Source organism: Trichosurus vulpecula, chromosome 1 (assembly GCF_011100635.1).
Source record: "Trichosurus vulpecula isolate mTriVul1 chromosome 1, mTriVul1.pri, whole genome shotgun sequence".
Classification (NCBI taxonomy): domain Eukaryota; kingdom Metazoa; phylum Chordata; class Mammalia; order Diprotodontia; family Phalangeridae; genus Trichosurus; species Trichosurus vulpecula.
In genome coordinates, this window is record NC_050573.1 from 280223731 (window position 1) to 280246100 (window position 22370).

At 37.4% G+C, this 22370-nt stretch overlaps 1 protein-coding gene across 1 annotated transcript in view; it reads right to left on the minus strand.

Moving 5' to 3' along the window:
• Positions 1-5201: 5201 nt before the first annotated feature.
• The window catches only part of LOC118837146 (cytochrome P450 7B1), a 310918-nt gene continuing 293749 nt past the window's right edge, over positions 5202-22370 (minus strand). The window contains exons 5-6 of the mRNA XM_036744136.1: positions 21789-21964; positions 5202-7014 (exon numbers count right to left, since the gene is read on the minus strand). Coding sequence (XP_036600031.1) covers positions 6727-7014; positions 21789-21964 — 464 coding nt within the window. The 3' untranslated portion in view covers positions 5202-6726. The remainder of the gene's footprint in view (positions 7015-21788; positions 21965-22370) is intronic.

Sequence of the window (22370 nt, forward strand, 5' to 3'; positions counted from 1 at the left end):
AAGGCATGAGGTATTTTCACATATGCAAACACACACACATACACACTTCCCCTCCCCCTTTGCTTTCGAGTTTGCAAACCATTTCTTAATTAAGTATATAAATAAGGAGTAATTCTATGAGAGTGCTAATTAATATTGACAAAGCTTGAATTGTAATGTTAAGCATACAAGTTGTATGAACACTTCATATGCATGTACACACGTGTATGTATTTCTTGATTTATTTTTCATATATATATCTTTAAGATGCAACTGTCATAAGTCAGCTAATGCTACTTTTAAAATTGGTTATTTAGCTTATAGAAATTTCTTTTTTTAAAAGTTTGCTGAATTATATATATATTTGCAAAATATTGCTTACTGTTGAATGCATACTTTTTGTTCTCTAAAAATGACAGCCAACATATAAATGTAAGAAATATTATTTTTCTGTCCATAGATAAAGATTAGAGAAAGGCATTTCTGGCAATACCCTAATTTGTCAAATAATCATAGTACAGGCAGTTAGTGAATTTTACTTTAACAAGTCATTGGTTCTCAGAGAGTGAGAGTTATACAGTGGGTGAATGCTTCTCGGTGTGTTATTGAAAATTCTATTTTATTAAGTGTCATTTGCTTCATATTTATACCTATTTAAAATGATTAAAATATAACACTGACATAGATAAATACCCATACCTGGCATTTTTCAGAACTTCATTTCCTCAGAATAAACATACATTGTCAAAATTATATGAAAAAAGATAGATGATCCAAATGTTTTTCTTGAAACTTTTACTTTCTCTGTTGCTTGAAATATACCAGAAGTATCATCTTAAAAAGTAATGTACTTAAAGGTTGAAAGTTGTATTTCAAATAATGTATGTAATTACCAATATCAAACACTTAAAGAGAAACCACAATAAAAGAGCTAAAAAAATTTTTTTAACAACCTAAGAAAAGTAACTTTGAGGGTCACAAAGTTTCCTTCCACTATCATAGTGTTAAATTTGTGAGATCAGCTATCAATAGTTTTGTGTTTTAATAAAGGCGGCAAAGTTTTAAAATCAGTATACATGCATTTCCTGAATTACCCACTTATTTATTCAATTTAACTTTATTTCAAGATTCAAAGGTTTCTAAACAAAGAATGGGAGACTGACAGATGGTCCAAGTCACTTTCCATCTTGGACAGGGAATACTCATCTCTTCTGTGCCTCTGAAGAAAGAGGCAGGACCTTGTGGCCATCAGGCACCAATACTGGTTTCTGCAGAAAATCAAGTATCATAGTGCCATGCCCCAAATTGGTCTGTCAGGGGGATAGCTGGAAGGATACTTCATTCATTCTTATTGATAACTATTTGAGATGTCTATTTTATAGCATTCTAAATGATACCTGCTTAATGGACTGTTTGTACCTCTATGGCTATTGAGTAATCTCTAAATATAATTTTGCTTTGGTTGTATTTATAGTACAATAGAAATCTCCCAAAAGTCAACAAGGGCTTCTGTCCTACCTGGTTTTGCTTAAATGTCTTTCTTGGCTATAGGGAAGTTCGTTTTTCTTTGGGGGGGAGGGGAGGTAAAGAAAAATGACTAGCATAAAGACAAAAGGCAACAATTTATATGTCAAAGACCAAATTTAGTGAAATATCACTTCTACCTCCTTTTTCAACTCTTTCCAGAGTAGCAGGCTGTCAGTGACTATAAGCTAACAAAGTCAGACTAGCATTATTTGCATACATATTAGGTATTGCTTGTTAGCTAATGAATCATATTTCTTTCCCCCATTGAAAGTTACATAAGTAACAAAATACAGCAAGGTGTGTTTTTTGGGTGGGGGGGTGTGGGGAGGTGGACAAATTACAAGAAAAGTGTCTATGAAACTACTTTTAAGAATCATACTAGAGGATGGGAAACTCACTTTGTGGAGGGTGGCATTCATGCAGCAGACACTATTTTCCAAATAATTAAGTTCACTACTTCTTGTAAATAAAGCAACACTAGACATTGTATTCATAAAGCCTGGGAATTTCCAGTGTTCATTTTTTTTCCTGCTCCTTTTCTTTATCATAAATTTATATACATAATACCATTTTAAAAATCAGGAGGTAATATTACAAAAATCATTCCGGTAAGCAATTATTTTTACTAGCTAATGACTTTCCTCCAACCTCCCATCTATCTAAATATCTTTATGTTTCCAAATTTATCTCCAGTTCAAAACAGTGTAGTACATTTTTCATTTCCCATAACTTTGCTCATAGAAAGCAATGAAAAAGTCACTTACAACAAAAATTTAAGTTCAAACATCAGTGAGTGTAATTGGGATAATCACTATAAGATAGTATAATACATTGCTTTAGATACTAAAATCAAGAGCATTTTTATGGAATATATTATCATAGTTTAAAAAGTGAAGATTGTTATAAGTCATAACCTTACTTTGCAAACTGTTTCTTAGTATAGAACAAAATGCTAGTTCTGTTAAGTCCTGAGTAGTAATGTAAGAGCCCACTAACTATATGCAATGGGTACATATTTTTTTCCCATTATCAGATGGTCATTCCTTCTACTCCAAGTCCAAAAAGACAGTTTCTTTCATGGGTTGCTTCTGTGCCTTCCTCTCCTTCCTCCCGCTCTAGATCCCTTCCCCCTGAGCTGCTGCTCAGAATTCTGGTGATGATCTAGGTTGGACCTAGGTTAAAAGGTCCCCCCCCAAACCTATGCTCAAAGCCTTTCCAGTTTTATAGATTCTGCTGGAACTCATTGTCTCCTCAGTCACTTCCATGTTGCAGGGAGGCATCAGGGTAAGGCTTTAAGTGGACACATTCCCATTTTTCACATGATTTAACAGTAGTGGGGAATATGAAAACTTCAAAATCATTAAGATTTAGTCCTTGGCACTGGCTTAAAATTTAAAATAGTAAACAAAATAGAAGAAGCCTACTTCATATTTGATTCTGCAACTGATATTTATTTCATCTCTGGGAGGAAGATTCCTGTTGTAATTTCTTAATCTACCACCTATCTTATTCTCCAAATACAATGGAACCCCTTAGCTAAGGGCATCTCAATTTACTTTTGCAAAGTTCATATACACTTTCCTCTCTGGACACCTAAATCTATTTTCCCATCACTTGAATGTCTACGGTTTCCACCCAATTTTAGAAATGTTTGGTGGTATCTTCATGGTTTGCTGAGATACTAATGCCTTAAGAAACAGTAATATTCCTATGTGTCTTCCTAAGTTGCATATTGTACTCTTTACTGACAAGTATCACAGTTCAAGGGCTATCTTTTAAAATCCCTCAAGAGCTGATGGTTAAGAATGAGCTTTAATAATTTGTTCTAGAGATGGGACACCTCTGTTAGTGCATTTAATTCAAGTATGGCCAGAAAAAAGATGGCATGTTTGAACTCTGGAGACTAGTCTAGCTAAGTGTGGAGAAATTCATTTCCAGAGGGCTGACCACTGGATAATTAATGTCTTGGTCATGGTAACCTATGAAAACCATTAACTAAGGCATTGGGGGGTAGGGGAGAGGCAGATTGTGATCTCAATCGGTAGAAAGAAAATATAGTGATAAAACTATTGATCTTTTGAAAAAGAAAAAAAAATAACAGCAGATGTTTCAGGATTCTAAGGTTATACTTTGTTAAAACTATGCCAACAGCACTAATTCTGAGTAATAAATGGAAGAGTAGTCTGAATTCTTGAAATTCCTTTTTAGGCAATAGATATCAAGTCCCTATTTTATTCAAGATCCTGTAATAGATACAGAATGACAGTTAGATGACAAGGGCTCTGCTCTCGGAGAACTTTGACTGGAAAGAAATTTATGACATAAGGGGAAATGTGACAATTGCAAAGGATATATTCAGGCAGAGTTGTATGAAAAATTTGAGGAGACAAAACATTTTTAGCTGGAGGTGGACTGGGGTAAGATGGGCAGGGAGGGTTTGATGATGAGGTGGCACCTAAAGGATACTTTGAAAGAAGAGGAAGGCACATGGGTATAGAGAGTAGGCTATTTAGAGGAAGTTTGGAGGAATGTACAGTTATTCCTTCTACACAGGGACTTTCCCCATTTTGGTTTTAATATATCTTGGGTCAGCATAAGAAATTAAATGGTATTTTGGGGGAACTTTTGAGGAAACTCCAGACAACATGCTAAGGCCAGCAGATGACACAGAGCCTATGATCAAATACTTAACCCAAATTTTACAATGGGGTACTGTAAAAGCTCCATAAAAGAAAAAAAATTGAGACTTCTTCTCTGGTATGAAGGGAGGGCCAAAAAAATTTTATGCAGATTTTCCAGATCACGGGAGCACCAGGTCCCTAAACCTTACTGTGTGGAAGGGATAACTGTGTATCTGTTGGTCTCAACTATCTCAGTAAAGTAGGAGGTGAGATCAGCTTTTGGGATTGAGGGTAAAGGGTTAGAATTGAGTGTGTTTGAGGACAGAAGAGAATATCTGGAACAACCGTTGGGAAGAATGTGATAGCTCCCCCAGAGATGGAAAGTGTAGTCAAGGCTAGCATAAATACTTCTGTAAGAGTTTGTGATTCTCTTCAGGAAAGTCACAGAAGTACAGAGTCGGAAGGTACTTCAGTGGCTTTCTAGTCCAACCTAAAATTGAAAAAGAATCCTCTTTACAAAATACCTGCTAAGTGGCTATCCCATCTTTTTCTGGATATCTCAAATGTGAGAGAACCAACTACCTCTTGAAGAAGCTGATTTCACTTTTGATTAGCTCCAACTAGTAGGAAGTAGAATTCAGTGACTTGAGTAGGAGCAGGAGTCAGATGGTAGGAGGTAAACAGGACTGAGGGTGGGGTTTGAGGATATGGAGCAGGAATTATAGAAATTAAGGGATTGAAGAATAGAGGAAGAGGGAAAGCAACATGGGATAGTGGAAAACCAATTATAATCAGTAGATCTAAGTTCAAATTCTGGCCCTGCCACTTATTACCTGGAAGACTTTGGACAATTGTCTCTGAGTCTGTTTCCTCATCTGAAAAAACAGAAGACTTGGGCTTAATCCTATTCCAGGGACTCTCCCTCAACATTCTACAACCAGACCAAGACTGGCACACCACAGCCTGGGAAGATAGGAAAGAATTCTTGGACCCAAGTTTGTGATGATTAAGGGGAATATCAGGAATGGGAAGAGTGAGTGGAAAAAGGAGAAGGACAAAATTAGAATTAAAAAATAATTTAAAAGCAATTCAATTTTATTATATCCAAGTTCATTTAGTAATAAGAGGAGCCAAAGATTAACAAAACATTCCCAGTTATAGGTCTTGTTGATCTGCCTTTAACAGAAGGATAAGACTATCATATGGTTTATAGTAATATTATCTTATTAATTCCTTGATATACAGAAATATACAATTTTCTTTAAAATTATTCTTAATATTTTGTAAATGTAGCTGTTCCTCCCCTATCTAGTTATCCCTTGCAACAAAGAATAAAAAAGAAAGAGAAAAAAAGCAGTTCAGCAAAATAAATCAACATATCAGCTGCGTTTCAACAGCATATGTAATTTTTCACTTCCATAGCCCTTCACTTCAGTAAAGAAGGGAGGGCAATACAATTTCTCATCTCTTCTGCAGACTCAAGCTTAGTCATTATAATTACAGAGCATTCAGGCTTTTTTCCCCCTACGTACATTGTAGTTATTGTATATATTATTGTCACAGTTCCATTTATTTCATTTTCCTCCAAGCTTCTCTGAATTCTTCATAGTCATAATTCCTTATGGTGCAACAATAAATCATTACATTTATTTACAATTTGTTTAGTCATTCCCCAATTTATGTCCATCTAAATTGAGATGTCTTTGCTTCCAAGTCTTTAAACTGCAAAGAGTGCTGCTATGCGTTTTCTGTTGTATATAGGCTCTTACCTGGCTTTGACACCAGTGAGTGTATGTCTAATAGTGGGACCTCTGGGACAAAAGGTAATGACCTCTTAGTCATTACTGAATGGATTATTCACAGCTTCTCCAACAACATATTAGTGTTCTTATCTTTCCATAGTCCCTCCAACTTTGAGTATTTCTATCTTTTGCCCTTTTTGCTAATTTTGGGGGTGTGAGGTAAAACCTTGGAAACATTTTGATTTTTATTTCTTTCATTATTAGTGTTTCAGTGCAATCTTTTATATGGTTAATAGTTTGCAAGTCCTTTTTGAACTGTTTGTTCATATTCTTTAAGAAATGACCCACTGGGGAATAAGACCACTTGGTCTTACTTATTTGTGGTAATTCAATATATATCTCGATATCAGATGCTTATCAGGGATATTTAGTGCAATTTTTTCTCAGCCAAAAACATCTCTTCTTAATTTGGTTGCACTGATTTTGTTCATGAAATTGTTGAAGTGACTTGCCCAGGATCACACAACTAATAAATGTCTGAGAAAGAAATTGAATCCAAGTATTCTTGACTCCAAGCCCAATGCTCATTAATTAAGTCAGACACTGCCTCCATTATCCTTAAACGATGAGGCTTGAATGTATGGAGTTTTATGGTATTTAGTATGAACTTGGATTCAGAAGCCACATTTTCGGTTTTGGGTCTTAAGCATGGAAGCATGTTTAAAAAAATAAAACAAGAAGGAAAAAAAACCACAATTTCATTTCCAGAAATAAAAACCAAAAGGGAGGGCAGGGGCAGAGGGGAAAGATATTGGTATTTTGGGGCAAACATCTTTTTCCTCCTCCTCTTTTTTTATTTAACATTTTAGCTTATACCTAAAGGAAACATCTGATTGAGGACACTGAATACCAAGAAGAATTCGGTTATTTTTGAATTGTAGAGGTTTGTGTTCAATTAATTCTACATCAAAATACATAAACAAGAGAATCAGTAACTGCTTTATCTCAAGCACTGCTAAGAATCGGCCAGGACATTTGCTGACTCCGGATCCAAATGGTAATAGGAAATATGGCAACTCTTGTCCCCTTTTGAAAAAGGTCGTTTTCTTCTTGCCATCTTCCACAAAACGATCAAACTTAAACTTCTATAAAGAACAATTGAGATTGTCAGAATTAGTCAAGTTCCACGAAACAGTTTTCATTCAATTTGGTGTAAGTTTCCTTCTCTTTCTGATTTCATAATCTTTGCTAAAATTCTATCCATTTCAAGAAGTCAAGCTTGTATAACTATAAGTAAAGCGTAGCTTCCCATGTTGGAGCTAGTAGCTCAAACACCACTAGCAAATTTGTTCTCATACACCAAATGGAAAAGAAAAATGTCCATGAGCCTCACCATTTTCTATGATTATTGTTCTTGTTCTTACTATTAGCCAGCATTTATATGGTGCTTAAGGTTTGTAAACAACTTCACACTTATTATTTCATTTGACCCTCCCAACAACTGTGAGGAATAAGGACTCTTATAATACCTATTTTACAGATGTAGAAACTGTGGCTGATAGAGGTCGTGACCTTCCCAAGGCCACATAGCTAGCTGACAATGAACACGGGAGTCAAACTCAGATCATCATCCTGACTCCAAGTTCATCACTCTGTGCACTCTACCTCCTTGTGATCATATGCTTTGTGTATATTCTATCTGGGAAGTCCTATACTTAAGAACGCTAAATATAGGAATTACTCATATATACGTGAGTACCAACCCATGCACATCTATGCATATGTGTATATATATATATATATATGCATGTATGTATATGTGTTTATGTGTGTATGAGTCGATGGATCAATCAACAGGTGATTATAGATAAGCTTCCTCATCACTGCCTCTACTACTGGGTTTCTCCACTAGCAGCACAAGAAATACATGATTCTCTATCACATTCCCTCTCCCCCTTTTGCCATTTCAGTAGGTTTCAATGCTTAAGGTTCAGAGTTCAAAGGCTCAGATTCAGAGCCACTATTAGTACTTCCTAAGAGAGGTAGCATGGTAACTTGGAGGCCAAAGACCTGACCTTCAAAATTTGTCTCCATCATTTATTAGCCACATGACTTTGGGGGCAAGCTCACTCAATCCTTCTCAGCCTCAGTTTCTTCATCTAAAAGATGGGGACAGTAATACTTACCTTGTCTACCTCACAAAGTTGCTATAAGAAAAACAATTTACAGTTTATAAATGTAAACTCTTAATCATATTACTCATTAGATAGACTTTTGCGGGCTACCTTGGGAGCATAACCGTTCTTTATGGCACTGTTTCTGTAAGATAATACTTTGCAAGTATCATACAATCAACGTATAAGCAGACTTTTGGAACATAGCCTATTTGTAAGTGGAAATTACCTGTTAAATTATTCTTAGAACAGTGCTTACTCATTTACTGACAAAGTGGGACAAGGACCTGGGTGAGGGGGTACTGCCAGTTCTAGGCTCCAATTAATAAAATATTTACTCTATGCCTTTGTGTGTGTATTTTCCTTGTGGAAATTTTATTGAAATGAATTCAAAGTAAGAAACTCCTTAGGTTTAACTCTGTGTTTGAATCCAGTTTCACATAAGTTACATTATTTATAATAGAAATATTACGGAGACAGTTTAGCTTGAGTCTTGGACTTGTTATTTTAATTTCTTTTTGCTGCCAAAATGTGATGGTTCAAATATCACTTGAGTTTCTGAGAAAAGGCTGGGTGACCTTATTTCAGCCTATGGTGAATCAAGCTATTTATTCAATTAGTGAACGTGGTGTGCATGAAAATGACCAGCTCCTTCCTGTACTTGGTCTCTCATTAGCATTAGTCCTGATCAATGCACAACTTTCACATGAACTACATAGAGTCAATGCAAAGAAGCAAGTCAGAGAGACACCAGTGCAACTCTTGGTAAAACAAAACAAAACACTATAATAGATAGCTTATTTCTAAAATCACCGAAAAATTGGTTTCATTATTTTCTTGCCTCAATATGTTACTTATCTGATCAGAGGAACCATTTTTGCAGGCCAGTATCTGGTTGATTGAGGCCGCGATTTGGTCTTGTCAAAATTTACTCATAAAAAGTAAGGTACTCCATCACTGTGTTTTCTCAGAATCCCAATAAGCAAATACACACACATGCATACATATATTCATGCATATATCCATGCATATATCCATCTGTAAAATGAGCTGGAGAAGAGAAATAACAAACCACTCCAGTATCTTTACCAAGAAAACCCCAAATGGGGTCACAAAGATTTGGATACAACTGAAAAAAGACTGACCAACAACGATGACATATGTACATACAATCCTATGATTCTGTGATAGTGAAGCCTTAAAACCATTTCCAAATCTTAAAAATTGAGGTCCTTCTTACCCTATGCAACTTTTTGAGACTTCATTATCATGAGATCACAGGATCACAAATTTGAGTTCAATGGATGCTTAAAGGTTATCTACTCCAATCTCCTCATTTTACAATTATGGAAACTGAGACCCAGAGAAGTTAAATCACTTGACCAAATCACAGACAGTAAGTCAGGATTTGCAACCCCAGGCTCTTAACAGTCCAAACTTCATCACTCTTCCTCTAAAATGAAGTGCCCAAATAGAATTAGTCAAAGAAAGGGGAAAAGAGCAATAAAAAGTATTCATGATTTTAGTTTGTAGTGCATATCTTTTTAAACTGAATCAACACCTAACCGGACCAAAAAGGTTAATTCGTGAAGCTTTGTGAGTGTGTTTTTGTTTGTAAAGCCATGATAGACCAGAGAACCAGACACTTCTGAGGACAATCACAGTATCTTATTAAAATACTTGCTTTTATTTGCAAAAATAAAACCATTGACTATCCCCATCCTGACCCACAAAATTTTAAAACTTTGCTTTAGATGATATAATAATAATGATTAATATCAAATTCAAGTTTATTAAGCATTTAATATTAGCAAGTCACTCAGGAGCAGAAAGAAAAAAACCAGAACAGTCCCTGCCCTCAAGGAACTTACATTCTATTGGACAATGAATTTTTTTTCTTTTTCTTTTTTATTTTTGAGGGGGGAAGGCAGGGCAATTGGGGTTAAGTGACTTGCCCAAGGTCACACAGCTAGTGTGTCAAATGTCAGAGGCCGGATTTGAACTCACATCCTCCTGACTCCAGGGCCAATGCTCTACTCACTATACCACTAGCTGCCCCAGACAATGAAATTTTTGTGATCCATTTCTCCCCCTGAGGTCCCAACTTAGATTTCAAGTACTTTGTAATTATCGGAAGATTTAGTGCTGTACGGTGCTAAGATGTAAGAGAGATGGATCTGAATTGACTTTAGCAGTTAGAACTAAGAACAAATATTCACTCTTACAAATTTCCTTCTTGGGGTAGAGCTAAAAGTAGAAGATGAACATTGCTTTTTAGGATCACAACTTTTAGAGCCAGAAAGACCTTAGAAATCAGCTAGCTGAATTCCCTCAATTTCTACATGAGGAAAAAAGACCTAGACAGGGGAAAGGACTTGCCCAACATCACACAGTATGTGGGAGAGCCAGGATCCAAACCCCAGCATCCTCTGACTTCTGATTAGCTGTTGCAATATAAAATAAGTAATAAGTATGCATCCCCTCATTTTAGAGAAGATTTTTGAGGTTGTACAGGTACCTAGGACATGGCTCATAGTAGCTATTTGACAGTCGATTTTAGTGAAGCATTCATCAATAAAAGGGATATGTTTCAGTGATATTTTTCCTTCAGTCACAAATTTCATGGTCAGATTTGAAAATAAAATATCAAGTATTCCAGGTGAGGCATTCCTTCTCTTATTTCACTTCTTCTACCTAAGAGGAGCAAAAGCTTCCAGGTCCTTTTGATTCTTCAAGGAGAAACTCCTTTCTCTTTTAGGATGGGACACTTTTCCAATCCCCCAAACCCCCAATTCTAACTCTAACTTTGTGAACAGCAATTTAATCAACAATTTAAGATGGAAATGACAAGCCAATCATTTGCCCTAATAATCACTATTCCTCCCTTTCTTCCCCATTTAAAACATTCCTCCCTAAGCACAATTCCCCAAAATGTGTTATCTTCTCCTATTAGAATGCAAACTCCTTGAGGAGAGAGACAATTTTGCTTACTTATTTAAAGGTGGACATCTATTGATTAACAAGCTACCCTTTGCTGATACCTTCATCAGGTGAGAATATCCATATTGCATGAATCACTAACTCAAAGGCTTTAAAGTGATACATAACTAAGCCTGTTCAGAACCCAACAGTAGTATTACAGCGGCAAGCAGAGACAATATGTCCAGCCAAGCCCCTGAGAGGGAATGGCTTGGGAGGGTGGGGGTGGAGGAGGTTGGCACTGTGGCAGGGAGAAAGAAAGGTAGGATCTAGCCTTCTATCTTCCCCATGCTTCACCCTGAAGAGAAACTTGTGAACTTCAGAAGCCAGAGGATTTGGATTTCTCACTGTCATGCTAAGAGCATCCCCAGGACAGTGATAGCTAAAGGCAGTGCCTGCAGCGGGATCTGAAGATAAACTTGCCCTGATGAGGAAAGGCAGAGTGAAGGTTCTGCAGGAACCATGGGTGGAAGCCAGGAGATGCCTAAGGACAACTTTATGTGGACTCCATGAAGAGGAGAAATGGACTTCTAGCACCAGGACTTTCAGCACCCTTTTTACCACATGGATTTTAAGTTTCTCTGCATATTCTCTGTATGTACCTAAGAGGGAGAGTAATTCCAGAACCTGCTTTTCAAGGAGGCTGTTACTAGGGATAAACATGGAGTTCTCTGGATTTGTAAGAACCTAATGGAAAGATTCTCCAGTCAGGCCTCTCTTTATCAGGTTACCTAGTCTGGGGGAAGCACTAAAGAAAAAACAACTGGCATTTACTTCTCTATTTTTTAAGGCTATATTTGCCCAGCCAGTCTTCTGATATTTTTTCTTATGGGTCAGACCAATTCTTTGTGCCAACTTTTGCTTACTGGAATGTTTATGTGCTTATATTTGTTATATTATCGTATACAGTATGATCCAGTAACACTAGTCTCCTGGTTGTTCCATGAACAAGACTGTGTCTTGACTGTGGACATTTTCTCTGGCTGTCTCCCATGCCTGGAATGCTCTTCCTCTTCTATTCTGCCTACTTACCTTCTTGACTTCCTTTGAGCCCTAGCTAAGGGCAGCTAGGTGGTACAGTGGATAAAGTGTCTGGCACAGGGTCATGAAGACTCATCTTCCTAAGTTCAAATCTGGCCTTAGACACTTACTAGCTATGTAACCCTGGGCAAATCACTTAACCCTGTTTGCTTCAGTTTCCTTATCTGGAAAAGGAAATGGCAAAGGATTCCAACATATTTGCCAAGAAAACCCCAAATGGGGTAATGAAGAGTCTGAAATGATTCTAAATGATAAAAAGTTTCTTCTTTTACTGGAAGCCTTCACCAACTCCTCTTAATTCTAATGCCTTCCCCATGTTAATTATTTCCCATTTATCCTGCATATAGCTTTCTTTGTATATATGTGTTTGCATGTTGTCTGCCCCATTAGATTGTAAGCTCCTTAAGGGCAGAATTTTTTTTATATATATGTTTTGCCTCTTTTTGTATCCCCAGTGTTTAGCACAGGGCCTAGCACAGAGTAGGTACTTAACAAATACTGATTGATAGTTTGAGTATTACAGCTAATATGAGAAGTATGGGTCCCTGAAATTCTGGTGCCTAGATAGTAAATTCTTTTTTTCCTTTTGCTTCTAAATAGTCCTATACTGCCTTGCTTTGGAATAAATGATTATGGATTGTAAATCCACAGGATAAAGTTCATCTGATGCTCTAGAAACACCAAGTAATCAACTCCAAGTGCTTAATCCCTTTGTGAGAGCCACACACTTATCTGAGGCTTAATCCTGTTTTCTTTTAGCTCACACTGAACCTGCTTATCTTATTGTTGGGTGAGTTCAGAATACCATTTACATCTTCCTTCCAATGGCAGGGCCATGGTAGACTTCCTGTAGGAAGGGACACTAGGACATTTTTTTTCCAGACCTCCAGCCGGATTCCATATGTGGTTCAGGAATCCTTGGAGAAGGATTGTTGCAAGGACCCAGAGGAATTTTACTGCATTGAACCCGACCCATAAGTGTGGGTCATGAGCAGAGGACAGACCACTTAGTGAAAGAGACAGAGAGTGAGTGCCTCAGTTTCTCCTAGCCCCAGTGAAAGTTTTTTAGAGTACTTTGTACCTTTAATGAGTACAGCAACACAAGTACTAACCCAAAACAGTCTGGCTGCTCAACTGGGCCGGAGACCCCAGCTCTAAATCCCACATGTTCTGGGAAATTCCCTAGCTATCACATTTTTTAAAAAATCATTTTATATTTTTTTGGAGGGCAGGGCAATTGGAGTTAAGTGACTTGCCCAAGGTCACACCACTAGTGTGTCAAATGTCTGAAGCTGGATTTGAACTCAGGTCCTCCTGACTCCAGGGTGGGTGCTCTACTCACTGTGCCACCTAGCTGTCCCTATCAGATTTTTTTTTAAAGATAGGAAGCTGGATTTTCTTTGCTTTAACATTTTTCTTTATTATCTTTGAGTCAGAGGAGGTCATTTTGAGCATAAAGAAGGTCTTGGTTCAGTACTAAGCAAGTAATAATCAGATAAATTTTGTAAAATTTTCTTTGCTGAATCTGCATAACTATATTTGAGGGAGAGGGACATTTTAAATTTCCTATACCTATGGGACTATATAAGACCTGTGCAAAGTTAGCCATTTGTAGACTCTTTCCAGGATGGCACTAGGGAAGGAAGTAAAAAGAAAATGCTTATTCCTTTTGAGGACTCCAGAGAACTGTTGTAGATTGGGAATATGGACAATGTGGTCAAATGTGGTAAAGTTTTAAACTGGTGACCTGTCTGACCCATCTTCAAAAGAAATCAACCCAGCAGCCAAAACATTGTATCTTATAAGCAATAAAGCAACTAACCTAATGATTATGCCACAGCTAAAAGCAAGTTTATTATGGGAAACGCTTTGTAGTAATCACTTTAATTTTGAGCCCACTGTGCTACAGACCAAATCAATGTTTAAGAATGGAGTGTTTGCCCTGGATTATGGGGAGATTTTGTTTTTTAATTTCTTGTTATACCTTCTCAGTAAATATCCCTTTATAAGATGTTAATTGGATAATTGATATGGAGGAGAAATCAATTAGCCAATTAATTACATACTATGATGATATTACTTAGAGAAATAGTATTGAAGGAACACACCAGATGGGGGCTACTGAGTGATAGTACTAGAGAAGCAACCCCCAAACGACACTGGGTTGCCCCTAGAACTCTAAGGAGAGAAAAAAACCATGATTTGGGAACCTTACTTATTAATTAATTGTGGGTTGAGGGTAAGTTGCGGTTGACCCAACTCTCTAATTGCTGTGGGTACAGCCCATAGGAACCATATTCTCTTTAATCTCTGTAGGATTAAGTTTTCTTTTGAGTTAGGATGCTTGATTTTCTTTTTCTTTTATGTTAGTTCAATATTAAACCTGGCTTGTTTATGGGGTTCAAGAGTAGCAGGACTTCTCATAGAGAAAAGGAGAGGGTGAGAATTAGGGTCCCCCCTTGATCCTGCAAGTCTGTTGTAGCACTTGGTACCAAGGTGAGTGCCGAATACAGGGTCCTCATCAACCCCCTTGGGAGAAGAGGAATAGAACCCCAATTCTTGATGCTAAGAGTCTGAGGTTGCTACACTTGTTCAGGAATTCTGTAAGGGTCTGGGCTTTCTTTCTAAGAAGGGAGGCTTGATCTTTTTTCTTTCTTTTTAAAACTTTTCTTCTTTTCTTTGTGAGACAGAACAAGGAAGGTCTTTTGAAAGTACTGTGAGTGATATTTGTTAAAATTTAACACCATGTATTGGGAAGTATGGCAGAACGTTAATTGCCAGAGTTGATTATGAACTGTCACATAAGACTTTTCCTGGGACTTTTTAGAGCAAGATATTGGGGAAGAAATTCAAAAATGATCATGCAGAACATTCCCAAGTCACTAGAAAGTTATTGAAGATTTAGGAATATGGACTTTGCAAAAAATACTCCAAAAGATGTACAGAGGCAGCAGATATTAAACTTGGATGAGAGTGGAAAGGTTGTAGTTGACTGAGTCAATCAATAACCCTACCTTGATTAAAAGTAGCTAACAAGATACTATAACTCTAATATTTTTACCAAGTGAGAGCACTGAATTGCTGCTGCCAAATTGTTTCAGTCATGTCTGACCCTCCGTTATAGCATTTGGGGTCTTCTTGGCAAAAATAGTGGAGTGGTTGGCCATTTCCTTCTCCAGCTCATTTGACAGATGAGGAAACTGAGGCAAATATTGTTAAGTGACTTTGCCAGGGTCACACAGCTAGTGTCTAAGGCCAGATTTGAATTCATGAAGATTAGTCTTCCTTAATCCAGGCCCTGTGCTCTAACCACTGTCCAATCAATTTATAAAAGGCATTAAATTAAAATGCCTTGCTATGCCATGTGGGTCTTCTAAAAATAGTTGGTGTGGGACCAAGTTATTATCTAGGGGGGGTCCAGGGGACAGCAGTTCCAACCAAGCCTCTGGGAGGGAATCACCTAGGGGCATGAAGACAGAGAAGAAGAGCCTTAGTATTCTCTGAGAAAACAATGACCACTGGAACTTCGGAGGGTTTGAGGATGTGGACTTCTCATCAGTATCCTTGAAATATTCCCATGGATACTAATGGCTCTTGGAAGTGTCTGCATTGGAAGCTAAGGACATTGGAAGCAATATTGAGGAAAGGCTACTTCGTGCAAAACTACACAGAGCCTAGCTGAAAGCCACACTATCCTCATGGAGAACTTCATGACAATCATTACTCCATAAAAAGAGAGGACTGGGCTTCCCTCAGGAAGCTATGGTAACCTTTTTCCTTATGTGCTCTAAGTCTGAGACCACTTTATTCTTTACTCCATATGCAATTATGGGACATATGCTCCTGGTTTGGGAGCATGTTTGGTATTAATTGTTCTACATTATGCCATCTTAGAAAATATACTTAGAAAATTTCTAAAAGGTAATTAAGTCCATAGTCAAGTTGATATTAATTGTTAATCAATGAGGGAAGCATCACAGTGGGAAATTGGGTTCAACAGCATTAGAAAAATACCTACAGTGCCTTGGTGCCATCCCTAGAACGCTGAGAGGGAGATGTAGTCAGTCATTCTCCAGGGATTCAGCCTTTCAACGCAAAAGAGGTTATAGGAAGGAATCCAGACCTTACATTACTTGTATTTGAATCTCCAGTGCTTGGAACAATATCTGCCACATAGGAAGGTGAACAGAGTGCTAAACCTGGAGCCAGGAAGTCTTGGGTCCAAATCTGTCCTCGGATATTTACTGTGTGGCCTTAGGCAAATCACAAACCTCTGTCTGCCTCAGTGAAATAATCTAGAAAATGGGGGAAATAATACTGTTCACCTCCCAGAACTGTTGAGGACAAAGTGAAATAATATTCATAAAGTACCTTACAGACATTAAGGAGCGATGTGCTACTTAATATTATCATGTTTTAAATTAAACATTCATTTATTCATGGTCCCCCTGACAAACACACATACACACAAGACATCTGTAGCCTCTCCCAAGGGACAGGGTGTAGGAATAGACGTCTAGACCTTGGCCTTCTGCAGAAATCATATTTCAGGAACCACTACAGTGTTCTTCATCACTATGGCCACAGACTTGTCATTAAGCAGCATAGAACTTTTCCTAATCCCAGCCATACTCAGGCCAATTTTGTTAAAATTCAATTTTGGTTTAAATTCAAAAAACAATTCTTGCTTTTCCAGGAGCATTTACTAATCAAAGTATTGATATATAAGGCATTTCAATATACATTGCTACACAAAGGATATATAATTTCATCAGCGTGGGAATCTCCTATTACAAGAGAAGATCATAGCCAATCTCTAATTTGGCAGATAAAACCTAGAAATTAAGTGATTTGACAAAGGTCACAAAGCTAATAGGTCTTAGGGGCAAGATTTGGATTCAGGTCTTCCTGACTCCAAGGCCATCCTTCTATCCACTAGACCTCCCTGTATCCATAGTATAATGTAATAAATAAAAATACGTGAATATTGGGGCTGATTAATAGTATCTTGGCATCATGACAAAGCCACAGAAAGTCACAAATTTTTGCTCCACTTGTCTAAGAGAGGGTGCTATCAACCAAATGAGTAAGCACCCCAATGTATGATGGAGCAGTCTTTCCTCACCTCTGTGGTGTCTTGTGAGCCTTGACACTATGTTCTCTTAGTTTTCTTCTCCCTCAGCAATGCCACTCCTCTGGTTTTCCTGCTCACCTGCTCACTCCATTGTTACAGAAAGGTAAGACCAGAAAAACATACAGCTGTCAAATATGCTGGCCCAGACTACACTTTGGGTAGCAGAGTAAGATTAACATTTTAGCATTAATGACACTGCACTTGCTGTTACATTTGGATGTACACATAAACTTCGTAGATGTATGTCAAAATTCATAAGGAGACCATGGAAACAGGTTTTTAAAAAAGAGCTACGGTTTAGTCTGTACTGTATTATGTAGAATTTCTGGGAGTATTCTAAATTTAGGATGTAAAACTAAGGGGAAATGTTGCTATTTCATTAGTAAATGGCTTATGTGAAACCTAAAGCTCAGTCATCTTTTTTTGATAGATTTGTTTGATGAGGATTAAGATCCAAAGATTGTTTAGCAGCATGTAATGTTAATGGGATATGAAAATCTTCCCCATCTATTAACAGGCCTCACATGGAGCCCATTAAGGGAAGCTTGCTTAGGAGAGGCTTGTTTGTTGGAAGGCTTTCACATCTTTTGGTACTAAGTTGATTAGGCACTGAGTCACAAGGGTTGTGATGCCTTCTGGCTCTGAGAAGTATATATATATATATATATGTATATATATATATATATATATATATACACACACACATATATATATACACACATACGCACACACACACACACACACACACACACACACACACTCTGAGCTGGTATTTTGCTTTGGGGGTTTGCTTATGAGAAGGATCTTTTAATTTCATGGTTAAGACTGAGTAGCTGTATGTTCAGATCCCCCAACTGCTCAGATGTAAAGGCTCTCTCGATTCAGTGATATATGTAAAGTGTATAGCAATATTGCTTCGATTCAGGCAGTCAGAGCCCTGTCTGTTGGTCTTTATGCTAATTTCTCTGCTTATATTTTCTCCGCTTGTATTTTCTCTGATGTTCAGGGCACTGACTTTTCCTCTGAACTAGTGGCTGTAATTAAAGAAGACTGTTGACCCCTTAAAAAGCTATCTTTCCTAGCAAAGATGATCAAAAACCTGTGCTAGCAGGCCATCCTGGGTATGCTAGGGTGCTTGCTGCTACACAACAATTTTACAGAATTGCAAATTCTTTTATTAACAGGCATTATAAACAGATAATACTAATCTTCTTTTAAAACTATGAGTGACACACTGGTGAATATACAGTGCTCACAAATAACTTAAAGTCTTTCCCATTTTAAAAGGCAACACACATCATACAAAATATATTAAACAAAGAAGCCATAATATGGATACATGATTGAAGTGTCTAAAATGATATATACACTTTCCTTACATTCAATATCCTTGGAAATTTCTTAGAAGAGAAACTTGAGCTTGAACACATACTTACACTAATTCACTTAGTATTTATTTGCTGGGGTCTCTAAGAACAACTGAAAAAAAATGTGATAGCTATTATATGACCCACTCCAAAGCTATGATACAGTATATTTGGTGAAATGAGGTCAAAAGTTTCTGGGACATTAAAGATTTTGTGGCTTTTGGTGTATCCAGTCTGATGCTGTCTGAATACGAAGTGCTCAAAGTCTTTGTCTGCAGTGACCACGAACAGCTATACTCAGCATTTGAGAAGATCCCCAGATCTGAGGAGCATGAGGACTATTGGTAGGCACTGGGAGCTTTTCCCAGGGGTTTTGATGTATTTTGGCCCCACACATCACTTTTTAGCAAAGCAGAGTGGCTGGGTCGCTTTACAGCATTTAGAGAGTTCACTGGTGCCATGCAGTGCACCTCTGGTTCCCTGGCATGACCTAACTGGCTGCATGCCAGGGTATTGTGGTGCTCCCCAGAACTGCCGCATCATGATAGGACCAGGTGGAATGCTGGAAGAGGCATTTCTCCCTATTAATCATGTGTTCACTTCTGTCATAAAATCTTAAAAGCTGTGAGAGGCAAGGAAATAAGCTAGGGGACCAGTGAAAGCACTATATTAAAACCTCATGGTGTTGTTTTTCTAAAAGTCTATGATCATTTCCTTGGTTATATTTTATTTGATAATTTAAAATCTTAAGGCTGAATTAACATATTAGTTCTATATATTAGCTTATAAATTACTTTAAGGGTTACAAAATACTTTCCATGAGGTAATGTGCGAATTATTATTTCCCATTTTACAGATAAAGAAACTGAGATACAAAGGAGATTAAGTGACTTGATCAGGGTTGAACAGCTAATAAATGGAGTAGAGACATGTTGGGTATGTTTTAAACCTGGTTTAGAGATACTAGGACTTCAGAGTCTATGATGGTAATAGACTTATTATAGAAGGTTACCGACTTTGTTTAAGCTTATTCTTATATCATATCATTCTCTTTTTCTTAAGCAGCAAGAACACATTAAAAGACTGGCTGAATGAAGAGCATCTGAAAAGCACTTACTATGTGCCAAGAACATTGGTGATATAGATTAAAAGTATAATTTTTTAGTAGTAGTCCAATTTATAAATTAGTTAAAAGCCTAGTAGGATAGGAGCAGCTAAGTGACATACTGGATAGAGTACTGGGACTGGAGTCAAGATGACTCAGCTTCCTGATTTCAAATCTGGTCTCAGACACTTACTAGCTGTGTGACCCTGGGCAAGTCACTTAGCCCTGTTTACCTCAGTTTCCTCCTCTGTAAAATGAGCTGGATAAGGAAATGGAAAACCATTCTAGTGTCTCTGTCAAGAAAACCCTAAATGGGGTCCTGAAGAGTCAAACACAACTGGAAAAACAACTTAACGGCAACAAAGGGCAGCATTCTGGATGTTTGGGGGTAGGAATTTCACAGACCTTTGAGTTTTATTCTTGGACATGTGATTCTATCAGTCCTAAAGAGGGCCTGTTCCCCAGTCATTGTTTAAAATGCAGCAGCTCTGGCTAAGAGTGCAAATGCTGTTGCTAGCGACCAACCATTCTTCAGTTTGGAACACTGCAGTCTCTGACTCACTTGCAACTGGTTGAAGTATATGTTAGCTGGGTATTATGGAGGCAACACACAAAGACCTGCCTCAAGCAGAGTGTTTAACAACAAGAATCATAACTTACAAATGTATAATTTTATGAAGCATTTTGCTCACAAAACCCCTTTTAAAAAAGTAGCGTATTATCATCCCATTCTACGAATGAGGAAAATAAGGTACAGAAAGGTGGTGATCGTGCTCAGTGTCACACAAGAAACAAATGATAGAATATTCAAAATAAATCTCCAGGCGCTTTCCTTAAAATGAGAGTGAGGAGGATGATAATGGTCATCGTCACTGGTCAGAGTAGACCACTTTGGTAGAGTACTTTGGAGATTTTTCTAAAATGCTTTCACAAATAAACTATCCTTTTTTTGGTGATTCAAACCATCCTTAACTTTATTAATTAGACTATATTCTAATCCAGTCAGATCCACAAATGTCTAACTACTTAGATGGCATATCTAAATATGATCCTGCCATGTATTTGTATAAGGACACAGAAATCCACCTTTCACAAATTGCATTTCACTAAAGAGACCACTGTAACAATAACCCTTCCCTCAAAGCTAGGGAAGAGTAGGACCATATTCAATTTGCATGCAGGTGATGAACTTCAGAGGTTGTATTAAAGGATGAGCCAGGGTGGATTAATTTCCAGTCTTTGATATTCATTAACTCTAGCTTCAGAAAAAAATACAAGGAGATGACACAATTATACCCAGAGCTTTAGAGTCAAAGCAACAGTTTTACAAACACAAGTTCACAACACCAAAATAATTGATCAACAAGGGGCAAATCTCTAAGATGAGAGGTCAAAACAAAACAAAACAAAGACCAAAAAGCTTTTGATGCAAAGAAAACCATGCTAATTTTAGAGTTTAGAAGAGTTAATCCTGCTTTAAAGACCCTGAACTAGAAAGTTAACATTATTTGATAACAAATCCCTATTCTCCTGAGCTCAAATCCAGCCTTAGACATTTACTAGCTATGTGACCCTGGGCAAGTCACTTAATGCTGATTGCCTCACTTTTAAAAAAAAATCCAGGTTTTATACTTTTCTAACTTTGTATAATGCTTCCTCTGATTCTTACACTTCTATGCAATGATCCCCTGCCAAACAAAGCCTATATTTATCATGACATATATGGAAGTCAAAATAGGTCATTGTCTTTGAAAAGAGCAATAGCTTTGGCACTGCATTTCTTGGTCAATGCAGTACAATGAAAAAAGGCTAGATTTGGGTCACAGGATAAGGGTTCAAATCATAGCTGTACAATTTATGTTTCCTTTCCCAAATATCTTCACTTCTTGGGGCCTTAATCATTCATCTGGAAGAAGAAGGTACTAGAATAAAGGACCTCTTAGGTTTCTTCCAGCTCTAAATCTATGATCCTATGACCTTTGGGTACTAGAAAACACAATATAAAGTTGGAAGACTTTTTTGTTTGTTTAGATGAACAGCAGGATATAAACAAAACTCCCATGAAGGCAATGAAGTAGGAGACTAAAAAATAAATAGCATGCATCAGCTGAATGTTTACCTCAGGCTGCTCAAAGATTTCTGGGTCATAGTGCAGGAATGGTGGGTAAATGATAGTGGTATCTCCTTTTCGTAGATTGACGTCTCCATTTCCTAAATTTAGGGTGACATCCTCTTCATTAAAACGTATAATACTAGAAATTGAGGCCAATCGCAAGCTCTCATTAATCATACTTTCTGTAGTAAGAAAAAAACAAAAATTAGTTATTAAATTATGGATGTTTCTTAGAAGGACCACCTAGTTATCCATATACTGTCTGCCTAAAGGATCAATTGAAAAAAAAAAGAGATGTTTTCTTGCACACACCCAACAGGGAGCAAAAGGGAAGTAACTCATGGAAGCAACCAGTGAGGAGTGAGAAGGCAAGAAAGCCAAAAGAGAATCTTTAGATGTCATGATCCCTTCTACTTTGATACTTTGGTGTAACAGGGAGTAGTAGGCCTGACATTGCCAGTTAGTTGGAAAGAATGTTATAAACTCTAAGCAATCCTTCATCTGGAACAGTAGTCATTCAACTTCCAGGGAAAACAATGCATTTTAGTGAAAGGTTGTTCCATCTCTTTGAAAAATACCAATATTATT